Below are 16,329 nucleotides of genomic sequence, written 5' to 3' on the forward strand. Positions count from 1 at the left end.
GGACGAAAGAATAAAGACAGTTCAGTGGCTTACATATAGGGGTCGCAGTTGCGACCGGGCCCGGCACTCCAGGGGGCCCGGCCGCCTGTGGACCCCTGGCCCCCGCCCTGCAGTAGTACTGTGTGTGCTGGTGCTGCGCCTGCCAGTATAATAACCCGGGCGGCCGGCCCGGGGCCCACCGCCCAGTGTTTCGCTGTAGAGCCAGGCCTACCCTCCCTTGAGTCTCTTCCCCCATCAGTCTCCTCCCCCCATCAGTCTCCTCCCTGTGCGGGTGCAGCGGTGCGGCGTGCCTCGTCATTTCCTGTTAGGCACCGGACATGATGTTTCCCTAGGCTGCGCAGGCGCACAACGACGCCGAGACCCGAGACGCAGCAAGGAGAAGGGAGCGCGCAAAGAAGCCGGTGCCGACCGTCTGGGTTGGAACTAGATAAGATTATTGAGATTTGTAAAATAAAAAAAAATTGGTCACTGAGTTCAGACTCATTGCCTTCATATGGTATGGTAAAATTAGATACTTCATTGGCCTATCAATGGCTTTTAACTCTGCTATATTTCTGTAGCCTGCAACCTCTGACTGCCCAGTTGGGCTGAAACTACTACACCCAGCATGTTCTGGCAGTAATAGTAAATGGATATTGGTGCAATTCTGAGCTACTAGTCTATATAAAACATAATATTACCATTTACTATTACTGCCAGAACATGCTGGGTGTAGTAGTTTCAGCCCAACTGGGCAGTCAGAGGTTGCAGGCTACAGAAATATAGCAGAGTTAGGCTACTTTCACACCTGCGCTAGGTGCGGATTCGTATCTGCACAGACGGATCCGCACCTATAATGCAAATGCAAACGCTTGTATCCGTTCAGAACGGATCCGTTTACATTATTCTTTTTAAAAACAGATCCTTCCTGACTTACACTGAAAGTCAATAGGGGACGGATCCGTTTTCAATTGCACCATATTGTGTCAGTGAAAATGGATCTGTCCCCATTGACTTACATTGTAAGTCAGGACGGATCCATTTGGTTCCACATCGCCAGGCGGACACTAAAACGCTGCAAGCAGCGTTTTGGTGTCCGTCTCCAGAGAGGAATAGAGACTGAACGGAGCCAAACTGATGCATTCTGAACGGATCCTTATCCATTCAGAATGCATTGGGGCTAAACTGATCCGTTTTGAACCGTTTGTGACATCCCTGAAACGGATCTCACAAACGGACCCAGAAATGCCAGTGTGAAAATAGCCTAAGGCTACTTTCACACTGGCGTTTTGAATTCCGTTTGTGAGATCCGTTTCAGGGATGTCATAAACGGTTCAAAACGGATCAGTTCAGCCCCAATGCATTCTGAATGGATAAGGATCTGTTCAGAATGCATCAGTTTGGCTCCGTTCAGTTTGGCCCAGCCGTTACTTTCAAGTAAGTCAGGACGGATCCGTTTTGACTTAGACTTTTTTTTTTTAAGAATAATGCAAACGGATCCGTTCTGAACGGACACAAGCGTTTGCATTATAGGGGCGGATCCGTCTGTGCAGATACCAGACTGATCCGCACCTAACGCAGGTGCGAAAGTAGCCTTAGTTATGAAGCCACTGATGGGCCAATGGAGTATTTTACCATATGAAGGCAAAAGAAATGCATGACAAAACTAGCTCTGCTACATAATGTAGCTGGTTTTACGTGGGAAATGCATTGCTGGTACCTGATGCTGACACCTGCAGTTCTGAGTAAAAGTACATAGTTATGGTTGAAGCCATTTGTTAACTCTGCTACATCTGCTTATAAAGGGATGAACAGACTGCGCACATTGGGGTATACCTTCTTGTTCTTGCATTAGTCTTCAGCCTGTGGCTCTCTAGACCTGGTGGAAGTACAAATTTAGGCGGTTTGGGGGTGGAGGGAGGTTGGGGGTGTTAGCGCAATTCATGCGCTTCTCCTTCTTTGTGTGGTGCCAAATCAATTAGAAGAATAAGTATGTGTACACCATACTGCTTTATAATGAGACCAGACACACTAGGTGGTTTCATGAAAGCATCTTCTCATCTTCCCTGAGCCATGGTAGAAGAGCCCCTTTATTCACAGTACATTGACTTAAATAACAGACATGACATCACAAAAGGGGTGTCCCTTAAGAAGAGACTATTCGCTCCTTAACCTGATAGGAGTGGTTTCTGCAACTTCAACTGAGTTTATAGGTATATTTGAAAACTGTAATGTAATCCCCTCTTCCCCCTCCCTTATTGATCTTCTCATACATATGGTTTGCGGCCATCTAGTGGACAAAAATGTGTACTACAGAATGTTCGCATTATATATGCATAGAATAATAAATCCATCTCTCACAGGGGGGCGGCGATGGGGAGGGGGCCCCATGGATCAGTTTTGCACCGGGGCCCTATGGATTGTGTGTACGCCACTGAGACAGTTGCTTTGTAATCCTGCCTAGGTGATTATTACGACCCATAACCTCAGATTCGCGCCGATTGAGGACTTCTTTTTTTTAATTTAAAATGCTATGGTGAGATATTACTTTAAAGTATATAGTAAATTATTGAAAAGCTAGAAGTATGGTTTTCTTCAAGCAAATATTCACTTTTGATTGCTATTCTACACTGTATATATAGATTTCCATCTACTTCAAAGATCAAGTGCTTTAGCCTTCTTATATTGATCCTGAGTTAAAGATTTCATTAAAGCCCAGAGCTGGATTCAAAATGTTGCTTTCTGAATGTATGCAGTTTTTTGTCAACATTGTATTGTACTTGAATTATGGACCTTTATGTAAGGAGGACCTGTCAGCTCTCCTAACATGTATGTTTTTGTAAAAACTCACTCTGAAATAACTTTTCAGGACAGGAGCATCTTTTCTTAGAACTCGGCGTTATGATATTCCTCAGTTATTCCTCCTAGACATGTAAGAAGACACAGGTAACTGGGTGGTACACTTCTTCTGTATAAATACATAGTCTGAAACTGTCCAGTCAAAGATGACAGTTAGTGTTGAGTGAAGTTCTAAAAATTTTTGATTTGGCCCCTAATTCGCCTCGGGGATGTTAGCGTGGCGGTATTCAGGATGTGCGGGCAGAAGGTGAGGCGCAGCCAGGGTGATAATAGCACGATAGCCCTGTGTGAACACATGAAGCTTCACCATAAATTGGCATGTGAAAACCGTTCCACTCATTTAGTGTTACAGCCTTATGCACCAACAGCTGCATCTCCCTCCGGCCTGCACCCCCTCTTCAGCAGTCACGGCTCACTAACATCAGCAGAAGGAAGCTGTCGCTCCTTCTCATCAACTCCAATGTCGTCTATTGCTCCTAATGCTCCTCCTCGTCACTTGTTTCGACAGCAATTGATCACTGAGGTGATTGTAACAAGACAACAGTATGTGTGCACCCATCCAACGGTGCAGAAGCTGAATGTGCACCTGGCCAAGTTGCTGGTACTACAGTCCCTTCTTTCCATGTAGCGGACTCTCCACATTTCAGAGAACTAATGGCTTGTGCCCAGCCAAACTGGAAAGTCCCAAGATGACATTACTTTTCCAAAGAAAACAGTACCAGCCCTGCACATATATGATGATCAGAAGGTGGACCAGTCCTTGGGCCTCTCAGTGTCTGGTGGAATTCATGACAGTGCTGACTAGAGATGAGCAAATCGAAGTTGATGAAGTGGAATTTGATCCGAATTTCAGGAAAAATTTGATGCGCACAGAATCTGAATTTCCTCATGCTTCGTGGTAACAAATCGTATTTTTTCCTAAAATGCCTGCTGCACGTGGACCATTTTGGATTCTGTCATTTTCCAGTGTGCTTAGTGCAGGGAGAGACGTCAACAGGCTCTAGGGACAGTGGTAGGAAAGACTTCATTGTGCTGAAAAAACGATTTACAAGTTTAGGGAAAGATTATTCAAGGTGTAGGGAAAGCATAGGGATCCATCATCTACATCATCTACGCTATAAAAGGAGAACAGGGTGCAATAGGAGAGTGTACAGCCTGAGTAATAGGAGCAATTCTATTTCCCCTTGATGCACAAATTGCACTTATACTGCTGGTTTTAGGTTTGCACTTGATAATACCTCTGTAATTCCAGCAAACCTTGTTTGTTATTGGGGTGCAGATGCTATGTTGCAGGGTTTATTTATAGAAAATATACATACGTCATATTAACCATTCTGCAGTGCATTTAAATTGTTCTACAGTTTCTTTTGGGGTGTATAAGTGTAAAACAAAGTATGTCTTTTTTGCCGTTCTGCAGTGCAGTTACTTTGTACTACAGCCTGTTTTGGGGTGTATAAGTGTAAAAAAAAGTACGTCTTATTTGCCTTTCTGCGGTGCAGTTACATTGTACTACACACTTTTTTAGGGTGTTTTAATAGTATAAAAAGTATGTATTATTTGCCGTTCTGCAATCAAGTTACATTGTTCTACAGCTTTTTGGGGGTGTATTAGTTTCCTTTTAATTTAATTATTTTATCTGCAGCAACAGTATGTCATCTGCGTGTCATACTGACTCATAGCATTGTTTCACTACTACAGCAGATTCTCTATGTGTATTACTGCAAAGCACAGTGTTCTACACCACTCTACAGGCTCTCTGCAGCCAGGAAATAGCTGTTTTTTAACGCAATTCACCACAAATAAATGTGGATTGAATCAAATCTTTTCGGGAAATTTGGCGAACCGACCAAATCGAATTGTTGAGAAATTCGCTCATCTCTAATGCTGACGTATGGTTAAGGAAGTTCATAGCCCACTAGGTGAATATGGTTCTGGACCAGACACTTGGCCAGGTGATGGCAATGCTGCCTCCATGTTGTAATGCAGGGATTTTTGCGCCAATGTCCTCCTCTGCCTCCTCATCCTCCACCTTGTCCTCACCCTCCCCTCTAGGCACAGTTCACAGTGGTCCCCCAACATATCACCTATGCAAAGCTAGGCTTTGTCACACAGTTCTGCACCTCAACAGCTTTTGTGAATGGAGCCACACTGGGGAGAAACTGCTCGACATCACCAATAAAGAAATCTAACACTGGCTGTCTCTTCCCCAACTGGAAATAGGAACCATGGTTACTGATATGGTTGAGCAAATTGAACTCTATGAAGTGGAATTTGATCCGAATTTCAGGGAAAGTTCTTTTCTCCGCAAAGCCAAATTTCCTTGTGCTCTCTGAAAGCAAATCAATTTTCCCTAAATGGCGGTAAAAAAAAATACTTACCTCATCCGTTTGAGCGTGCAGAGTTGGCCACCATCCTGATTGAAATCCCATGTGCGGTGATGTATGACATGGTGGGGACATTAGACGTGGCACCTACATTTCACGACCAACTGAGGAGGATGAACTGGCAGAGGAGGCGGAGTATGTAACACCCAGTAGTTTTATACACTACCAGGTGGTTTATCTGTCCAAGTGACAGGAGAGGAGCAGGAAGAGCTGGAGGGCGACGACTAAGACGACACAGCTGACCCCTACAGACTGTGGCATTATGCGGTGGAGATGGAGGCAGGGAGGCCCTCTAAGTCCTGTGTGCAAATGACCAGATGCATGCTTTCTTGTTTGCGTAGTGACAGCTGCATTGTCATGATTTGACAGAGGGATGACTACTGGCTATCCACAATGTTAGACCCTCGCTACCGGCCAAAAATGGGTGCATTTTTTAGACCTTCTGATAGGGATGTAAGAATGGACTACTTAGAGACATGCTGTGTAGTTGGTTGTCACTGCCTATGAGCGCCATCGCCTGTCCTCAGGAAGTTCTGACTGGGGTGACCCTCTACACTCATGCTCCACTGTCATGACTGGTGGGGGGAGGCAGGAGCAGCACCAGCTCTATATGCAGCAACTTCAGTCTGGAGTCTATGATGAGCAGTTTTCTTCAACTGCCTACTGGAGAAACCACCAAGCAGCAGCAGGACACACAGCACAATCTCAACCAGCAGGTGGTGGCATACTTAGACTGCACCCAGTCACCCATGATCCAAGATCCCCTGGACTACTGGGCATGCAAACTTGAAGTGTGGCCACAACTGGCTGAGCTTGCCATGGGATGCTTTCCTGCCCAGCCATAAGTGTGGTATCAGAGTGGGTGTTCAGTGTTGCGGGGAGCTTAGTTACGCATAAGAATACTTGCCTTTCCTCCATAAATATTGAGAGATTAACCAATGAATATAATACTGGGGAGGGAGGGAGGGGGGCCGCACTGGCCACCAATGAATAAAATACTGGGGAGGGGGGCTGCACTGGCCACCAAAGAATTTAAAACTGGGGAGGGAGGGGGGTCAGCCCCATGCTGCCTGGCAGCACCCGATCTCTTACAGGGGGCTATGATACGCACAATTAACCCCTCAAGTGCGGCATCTGAGGGGTTAATTGTGCGGATCACAGCCCCCTGTAAGAGATCGGGTGCTGCCAGGGGGAAGTTATGTCCACAGTTCTTAGTATATTCTAACTTGAAGCGTCCCCATCACTATGGGAACGCCTCTGTGTTAGAATATACTGTCGGATCTGAGTTTTCACGATGTGAAATCTCAGATCTGAAAAAGCTTTTATGCAGACGGATCTGCGGATCCATCTGTGCGAAAGTAGCCTACGGATCACGGACGCGGATGACAATCTTGTGTGCCTCCGTGTTTTTTCACGGACCCATTGACTTGAATGGGTCCGCGAACAGTTGTCTGTCAAAAAAATAGGACAGGTCCTATTTTTTTGACGGACAGCAAAAACGGATCACGGACACGGATGATAAACGGTGCATTTTCAGAGTTTTCACGGAAAACGGAACAACGGACACGGATGCACACAACGGTCGTGTGCATGAGGCCTTGGAGGTTTTATCATTTCCAAAATGCACAAGAGAACTTAGAGAACAGTTACCTTTTACTGAGTCAATCTTAGAAAGTCCTGGGGTATTATTATCCATTTATCTTGGTATAAACTGGTAGAAACTTGGAGCATATTTAAGGAAATTAATTCAGTTTGATTTTGCAAAAAAATGTGTTTGCTGTGACAGAAAACAAGATATCTATGTATAGCACAGATTGCCATTAGTTAAGTGAATGTGTAATATTTCACAAAGATTTTAGCACCTGTCATTTTGTAAGTACAGCTTCTGCCATTTTGGCAAGTGCAAGATAAGGTGGTGCTGTCATAATGCTATTTATACTGTTGTTTACACACACTGTACAAAACACCAGGTTTAGATATTACAGGATTGTATTTTACTTTGTTCTTTCTATTATCATTTATTTATATGCAATCACCAATCTGAAAACCAGTTCCAGGTTATTCAAAATTCTATAATTTACAGGCAGGTGCATCTTATATACATCTGTCATATACTTATCATATTTATGCACGGATGTAAAAAAATAAATAATAATAATTATTCCTCCCCCACCAGTAGTCCCTTAATGTTATCTATATCACTCTTGTTAAAAAAAAAGTAGCTGCTTCCCGAAGGCTACATTCATACATGTCCAAGAATGCTATATCTCCTTATAAAGAGTGCCCAAATGGTGTGAGGAGTCTTATAGGCAAGGTAATGCTCCTCTAGAATTCTGGGAACAGGATATTCCAATAAGGTGCTGGCTTAATTATTATTCAAGTCATGTCTCAAGTCATGTTGTAGTTTTATTCGGCATGTTTGCTGTGCTGCGGCCGGACCTCCAGCCCGCCCCCATTATAGTCAATGGGGCTGGAGCGGACTTCGGGGGGCAAGGTGCACTAGCGGCAGCACGGATCCTGCAGGCTGTTCCCTGCCGGAAAAGGCTGCCAGAGAAGGCTGCCGCTATTGTGAAAGTAGCACACAAGTTTAGACCCCAGAAAATAAAGGAAAATGGAGTAATCTCTGACATCTCTGTTACATCTCCTGACTAGAATGTGGATTAGTGACAAGCTAATTGATTTGTATGCTCCCCCTACTGCTTGATTGACAGGGCTGGACATCTTGGCTTCCAGAGCAGCAACTGTTCATGTACCACTACCCGGAAGTGTAGTGGAACATCCACAGTAACTGCTTGAGTACACAGAGCAGCGGCATAGGTGCAAGATTGCCGGCGGAAATATTCGCCAGTGTCATTTAAGTAGAAGAGTGAGCATCTTCACCTTTAGGATCACAGGTGTAGAACTCTGACTGATGAGATGAATCATTTTGCTCCTCTCTAATGTGGCTGCTTAAGGCTTTACCTAATTAATCACAGGTTTCAGCTTTAATTGTTTTAAGGAGAAGCCACAACCTACAGAGATATCCCTATGCCATGGTTCCTAAAATATTCTTTTTTTTTCTTTTTTTTTTTATTATTATATTTTTTTCTTTCCCACTTCCCTAAAGTTGTTCTTACCTGTCCTTTGGATTCCTGGCTTCCTGGCTGCTCCAGTCAGTGGCGTTTTCAACTTACTGTTATATTACTGCTTACTGCTATATTCCATATTAGCTAAATTACAATCTAATCTATATGTGTATTTTACGAAATTTCGCAATAGTCGCAATTGCGATGCGAGTAATATAACACGAAATATTCGCATGAAGATTTCAACTTAGCACTGCTATACTCCATATTCTAGCCTAATATGGAATATAGCTGTGCTAAGTTAGCACTGCTATATTCCATATTAGGCTAGAATATGGAGTATAGCAGTGCTAAGTTGAAATCTTCATGCGAATATTTCATGTTATATTAGTCGCATCGCAATTTCGACTTTTTCAAATGTTCTTAATATTGCTCTAACTTCGTCTTTTAGAAATTTCGTAATATTGCTCTAACTTCGTCTCTTAGAATATTATGAATATTCTAAAAGATGAAGTTAGAGCAATATTACGAAATTTCGTAAAATACACATATAGATTGTAATTTAGCTAATATAGTGCTATAATCCCTTTTTTTTCCTGTAATTTTTTTTTGCCTCTTCTGAACTTAAGTTTTGTAAAATATGTACACTATTAAAAATTATTACTATAGCAGTATATTAGCTTAAATACAATCTATGTGTATTTTACGAAATTTCATAATATTGCTCTAACTTCGTCGTTTAGAATATTACGAATATTCTAAAAGATGAAGTTAGAGCAATATTAAGAACATTTGCAAAAGTCGAAATTGCGATGCGAGTAATATAACACGAAATAGTCGCATGAAGATTTCAACTTAGCACAGCTATATTCCATATTCTAGCCTAATATGGAATATAGCTGTGCTAAGTTTAAATCTTCATGTGACTATTTCGTGTTATATTACTCGCATCGCAATTTCGACTTTTGCAAATGTTCTTAATATTGCTCTAACTTCGTCTTTTAGAATATTCGTAATATTCTAAGAGACGAAGTTAGAGCAATATTACGAAATTTCGTAAAATACACATATTAGCCTAGCCATAGTCATTAGCATAGGAACGTTGCCTTATACTATCATGATAAATATTCGCAATATGCGAAAAAATAATTTCACGATAATTGGAATAATTGCGAATATTCGATTTCGATGAATATAACACGAATATTCATGCGAATATTCGCGAAATATCGCGAAATCGAATATGGCACCTCCCGCTCATCACTATACTTCTGTTCCTCACAGTATGTCACATGATCTATGGCAATGGAAGTGTTTATGTCTCCTTTCCTAGTTGTCTGGGGTAAGTGCAGGGTTAAAGCCCGATTCCTTGGTGGTATAATTAAGGCTACTTTCACATTAGCATTTTTGCTGGATCCGGCAGGGTTCAGCAAAAACACTTTCGTTACTGATAATACAACCATCTGCATCCTTTATGAACGGATCCGGTTGTATTATCTTTATTAATCTTTAACATTGCCAAGATGGATGCGTCATGAACTCCATTAAAAGTCAAAGTCAGATTGTGTCAGAGAAAACGGATCCATCCCCATTGACTTGAATTGGGGGGTCATGACGGATCCATCTTGCTCCGCATTCCAGGACGGAAAGCAAACTTCAACATGTTGCGGCTTGCTCTCCGGTCTGGGAACTTGACTAAACGAAACAGAATGCAATTTGGAGCATTCTGTTCAGTTCAGTTTTGTCCCCATTGACAATAAATGGGGACAAAACTGAAGCGTTTTTTCCGGTATTGAGCCCCTATGATGGAACTTAATACCGGAAAACTTAAACGCGAGTGTGAAAGTAGTCTTAGTGGAAGGGTTACCATCTGCTCTCCTAGTGGTCTAGGGTCCGGTGGTCTACTCACCTGCCCAGGTTCTAGTGATGTCTTTCATACAGTAAGCTAAATTTAAATTGCTCATTACGTTCATCGTTAGATCAACCACAGATGAAACAGATACAGCGCTATCAGGGACAGAGAGGACTGTGTTGCCCTGACTTGAACAGTCACACAGGAGTAAAGCTACTTTCACACTAGCATTAATATTTTCTGGTATTGAGATTCGTCATATCCGTCTCAGTACAGCAAAAAAAAAAAAACGCTTCCGTTTTGTCCCCATTCATTGTCAATGGGGACAAAACGTAACTGAGTAATCATTTCCATTTAGTCCCCAGTTCCACTTAGTAGTAATTTCCATTTAGGCCCCAGTAGTTATAATGTCCCCCTGTAGTGTCCCCAGTCGATATGCCCCACGCATTTTTCTCTCTGTACATATAATATGCCCATAGTGCCCTCTGAACATATAATACCCCCATAGAGCCATCTGTACATATAATGCCCCCACTAGTGCCTTCTGTACATAAATGACCCCCCAGTAGTGCTCTTTGTACATAGAATGCCCCCCAGTAGTTCCCTCTGTACATATAATGCCCCCATTGGGCCATCTCTACATATAATACCAACCCAATTCCCCCTCGTAGACCCCCAAGTAGTGATGATGAGAAATTAAAAAATTTAATAAATCCTCACCTGAGGCTTGTAGTCCTGGTCTCAGGCGACATGATGACATCATCATAACAACCTTCCTTCACTATTTCACTGCATCATAGGCCTCAGGCCTAGTGGCCTTTGGCCTATGTGGCTGAACAGCGGTAGAGGAACCATCGGAACTCAGTCGCCCCCCTTGGAATTTGGCGCCAGGGGCAATTTCCACTCTGGCTCCCGCTACGTCACTGGCTGAGGCATTTGATAAGTGTAAACAAAATGACCTTTCTCAGACACTTGTGAGACAAAACATATGTGGACATCAAGGTTGGACTAGCCCACCAGAGTACCAAAGAATCCTATGGTGGGCCCAAGCTTGAATCCCATAATGAGCCCCAAAGATCCAATAAACAAAAAAGACATTTGGAGATAATCTCTTGCCACTAGAGTGTATTTAATTTTCACAAAATTGTGAACCGAGAGCAAGGCAGGTAGCTTGGGCTCCGCAACCAGAAAAGAATGCACACACAGTGGTCAAGTTCAAGAAAAAGGCATTTACTACAAGTTAATAAAGGCAAGTTAAAGGCAAAAGAACAGGGAGAAGGACAAGTAAAATACGGTAGTTTCCACTTTTTCTATGTCCGTTTCTGCAGTACGGACACTGAATGAACAATTTTCCCAAAACTATCCATAACTGACCCTAACTTCCCAGTTGGGTCCAGGTGAACCGTGTACAGTCCGTAGAAGCGTGCGCGGTGGGGTCCAATGTCGTTACTTTTTTTTTTGATGGCGAATCATCCTCTCCTCACGGTTATCCCAATATCCGAAGCAATGAAATCCTCCTCAGCAGGCAGGGAAACAAATGAATGCACTGGAGTCCAACAGCAAGTATCACTCAGGACACTGACAGTCCTGCAGAATCAGTACACTGAGGTGTGATGAAAGCCGGGGTTTTGCAGTTACAACAGCACTGCGAGTCTCTAAATTTGGTGGCAATATTCATAGCCAAAATGTTGGTTTCACCGATTAGCCGCTGAGCACAGTTCCTTCAGCGTGGCTTCACTAATAGTTACAGTTTGGCTGCACAGGAAAGTTCTCCAGTATCTCCACACACTCTCAATACAGCACAGGCGCCTGTCTTTTCTCTTGCCAAGATGGCTGCTGTTCTCTGTCTTGTCAAAGCCTGCTTCTCTTCTCACACACTGCAAAACAGGCAGGATGACATCATCCTTGGGGGCGTGTCACTCCAGCATATACAGTATTACAATAGCTGCTGTCTTAAAGGACCCGAAGCACAGAAACACATATACATTTAACTTTAACACAGTTTAGGCTACTTTCACACTAGCGTTCGGGGCTCCGCTTGTGAGTTCCGTTTGAAGGCTCTCACAAGCGGCCCCGAACGGATCCGTACTGCCCCAATGCATTCTGAGTGGATGCGGATCCGCTCAGAATGCATCAGTTTGGCACCGTTTGGCCTCCGCTCCGCTCAGCAGGCGGACACCCGAACGCAGCTTGCAGCGTTTTCGTGTCCGCCTGGCCGTGCGGAGCCAAACGGATCCGTCCAGACTTACAATGCAAGTCAATGGGGACGGATCCGTTTGACATTGACACAATATGGTGCAATTTCAAACGGATCCGTCCCCCATTGACTTTCAATGTAAAGTCAGGATTATACCATCAGATCGGAGTTTTCTCCAATCCGATGGTATATTTTAACTTGAAGCGTCCCCATCACCATGGGAACGCCTCTATGTTAGAATATACCATCGGATTTGAGTTACATCGTGAAACTCAAATCCGACAGTATATTCTAACACAGAGGCGTTCCCATGGTGATGGGGACGCTTCAAGTTAGAATATAATGAGAACTGTGTACATGACTGCCCCCTGCTGCCTGGCAGGTGCTGCCAGGCAGCAGGGGGCAGACCCCCCCCCTCCTGTATTTAACTTATTGGTGGCCAGTGGGGCCCCCCCTCCCTCCCCAGTATTAATTGTAAGCAGTGCGGCCCCCCTCCCTCTATATTCATCGGTGGCCAGTGCGGATATTAAATATGAGCAGTGCGGTCTCCCCCTCCCTCCCTCCCCAGTATTAAATATGAGCAGTGCGGTCTCCCCCTCCCTCCCTCCCTCCCCAGTATTAAATATGAGCAGTGCGGTCTCCCCCTCCCTCTATTCATTGGTGGCCAGTGCGGATTCAAAGTATTGTGATCAGTGCGGCCTCTCCTCTCTTCCCCCCCCCCCCCCATCATTGGTGGCAGCGGAGAGTACCGATCGGAGTCCCAGTTTAAATCGCTGGGGCTCCGATCGGTTACCATGGCAGCCAAGACGCTATTGCAGTCTTGGCTGCCATGGTTACTTAGCAACAAATAGCAGCATTATACTTACCTGAAGAGCTGCGATCTATGTGACCGGCCGGGAGCTCCTCCTACTGGTAAGTGACAGGTCTATAGGCAATGCGCCGCACAGACCTGTCACTTTACCAGTAGGAGGAGCTCCCGGCCGGTCACATAGATCGCAGCTCTTCAGGTAAGTATAATGCTGCTATTTGTTGCTAAGTAACCATGGCAGCCAAGACTGCAATAGCGTCTTGGCTGCCATGGTAACCGATCGGAGCCCCAGCGATTTAAACTGGGACTCCGATCGGTACTCTCCGCTGCCACCAATGATGGGGGGGGGGGGGGGTCGAGAGGAGAGGCCGCACTGATCACAATACTTTGAATCCGCACTGGCCACCAATGAATAGAGGGAGGGGGAGGCCGCACTGCTCATATTTAATACTGGGGAGGGAGGGAGGGGGAGACCGCACTGCTCATATTTAATACTGGGGAGGGAGGGAGGGGGAGACCGCACTGCTCATATTTAATACTGGGGAGGGAGGGAGGGGGAGACCGCACTGCTCATATTTAATACTGGGGAGGGAGGGAGGGGGAGACCGCACTGCTCATATTTAATATCCGCACTGGCCACCGATGAATATAGAGGGAGGGGGGCCGCACTGCTTACAATTAATACTGGGGAGGGAGGGGGGGCCGCACTGGCCACCAATAAGTTAAATACAGGAGGGGGGGGGGGTCTGCCCCCTGCTGCCTGGAAGCACCTGCCAGGCAGCAGGGGGCAGTCATGTATACAGTTCTTAGTATATTCTAACTTGAAGCGTCCCCATCACCATGGGAACGCTTCTGTGTTTAGAATATACTGTCGGATCTGAGTTTTCCGAAGTGAAAAATCAGATCTGAAATAAACTGTTATGCAAACGGATCCGTTCTGAACGGATGCAAGCGTTTGCATTATAGGAGCGGATCCGTCTGATGAAACATCAGACGGATCCGCTCCGAACGCTAGTGTGAAAGTAGCCTTACACAGACTAATGAAACTTGGGACATCATTGGGCTGTTTCTTACAAAATCACATATTTAAGATCTACTTGAAAACTTAGCTTTCTTCTCTCCTAAGTGCTCTAAAAGCCTTTAGTTAATGGCAGCTATATAGGGTTACAGGACATCGCTGAAAAGTGAATCTTTCATATGACATAATATATTTACATTTCAGTATTTAATATGTTATATATATATATATATATGTAGACTTGTGCGTATGCATTCTGCTTATTTACTATAATTCATTTCAGAGAGATCTCAGAGAATTATGACCTTAAATCCATAGAGGCAAACGTGTTCTCAAACATCCCGCAACTACAAGAAATGTAAGTCATTGAAATATTTCTAAAAGTACTGACCTTTTGCAAATCTAAGAACTGTATGTGCATAAGATTGACATACCTGTAAATAATAATTGTATAGACATCAAATTCTGATGTCATAACCTGAGGAATAATCAAGGATGACTATTGCTAATTGTTTTCCTGCAAATGTAATCTGTTTTAGGTCACTTTTGCAAGAAGTTCCTCCTCCTGTGCCAAATCCTAATTTGCTGACCTATACAGGGAGGTTTATCGTCAGAATAAGGCCTCATGCACACGACAGTTGTTTTTTGCGTCCGCAAATTGTGCGTCCGCCGAAAAAAACGGATGCGGCATGCGTTTTTTTGGGAGAATCCGTTTTTTTCCCACAGATCTCTTGTAATAAATGCCTATCCTTGTCCGCAAATGTGAAAAAAGTAGGACATGCGCTATTTTTTTTGCTGAAGGGAAACACGGACAACGGACGCGGAACACAAACGGATGAACTATCAGCATTTTTTTGCTGACCCATTAAAATGAATGGGTCCCCATCCTATCCGCAAAAAAAACTGAACGGAGGCCGAGAAAAACAACTGTCGTTCTGCATGAGGCCTAATTCTTAAAGTTAGCTTTGCAGGAGTCTGCACTGCCGTATTTTGGACCATATTTATCAAATGTCAAACAACGTTTGATAAATTTGGTGCATCTTTAAAGGGCATCTGTCAGCAGTTTTGTACCTATGACACTGGCTGACCTGTTACATGTGCGCTTGGCAGCTGAAGGCATCTGTGTTGGTCCCATGTTCATATGTGCCCGCATTGCTGAGAAAAATTACGTTTTGGTTTAGGCAAATGAGCCTCTAGGAGCAACAGGGGCGTTGCTGTTATAGGCTATAGGCTCAGCTCTCTCTGCAACTGCCCAGCCCTCTCCACTTTGATTGGCTTCAAGAGAAGTCAGGGCCGGAGGTGATCACTGTTACACTGCCTGACCCTGTCAATCAAAGTGCAAGGCGCGGCAGTTGCAGAGAGGGCTGAACCTCTAGGAGTAACGGCAACGCCATTGCAGATGCCCTTTAAGTGGAATTTAAAGGGACAATTAGTCTATAGTATTCTTTTAATTATATATGCTGTGCAGGTAAATCCAGTCAGTTGCTGCCAGTAAGCGTAGATGGCTGCTGCCGTAGATTTAGAACATTTTCTACGCTTACAACAGGCGTAGAAAATGATAACTGAGACGCCCCCGCCCGCACCACGCCCCTTTTTTAAGACCTGATGTGAGTGGGGAAAAGTTGCAGATTGCGGCGTAAATAACCTTTGTGCCGCAATCTGCGACAGATATACACTGGAAAACTGGCGTATATCAGTTAATAAATGACCCCCTTTGTTTTCTCTATGGCATATTTAAAAAGTATACAAAATTATTGGAAAAGTATAGTTAATGTAACTAGTTTAAAAAGTATGTAGTCATGGAAGTCTATTAATGAACTAAGTTATTTAACACAGAGGTCATGTACTGACCACTTTTAACTAATTAAAGCCCACGGGGATCTATTATAGTTCATTTTCCATGATAGATGTTCCTGAGACTCAAACACGAAGGTATACATCTTACCTCTTGACACCTAGACCAGTCAATGGTATCTAATCATCATCACCTTTTCCATCAAGAAACTCCTTGTCTAAATGGCTCAGCTAAAGAGAAAATTAAAATACAGACACAGGTTACTTTGTGAACTATAGTCAGAACTACTCAGTAATGATTCGGCTATTCTCGGAGAATTGCTATGCTGGCCAGCATAAACCCTGGCTGGCTGGTTCATCAGTGAGCCTGGAT

General features: G+C 44.0%; 1 protein-coding gene across 3 annotated transcripts in view; it reads left to right on the plus strand.

Annotated features, from left to right (window-relative positions):
- The window catches only part of FSHR (follicle stimulating hormone receptor), a 473,968-nt gene that overhangs the window by 269,686 nt on the left and 187,953 nt on the right, over positions 1-16,329 (plus strand). For all 3 annotated transcript variants that reach the window (XM_040430295.1, XM_040430296.1, XM_040430297.1), the window contains one exon: positions 14,446-14,520. In XM_040430295.1, the coding sequence (XP_040286229.1) occupies positions 14,446-14,520 (75 nt within the window). The remainder of the gene's footprint in view (positions 1-14,445; positions 14,521-16,329) is intronic.

The sequence above is a fragment of the Bufo bufo genome, chromosome 4 (assembly GCF_905171765.1).
Source record: "Bufo bufo chromosome 4, aBufBuf1.1, whole genome shotgun sequence".
NCBI classification, from domain to species: Eukaryota; Metazoa; Chordata; class Amphibia; order Anura; family Bufonidae; genus Bufo; species Bufo bufo.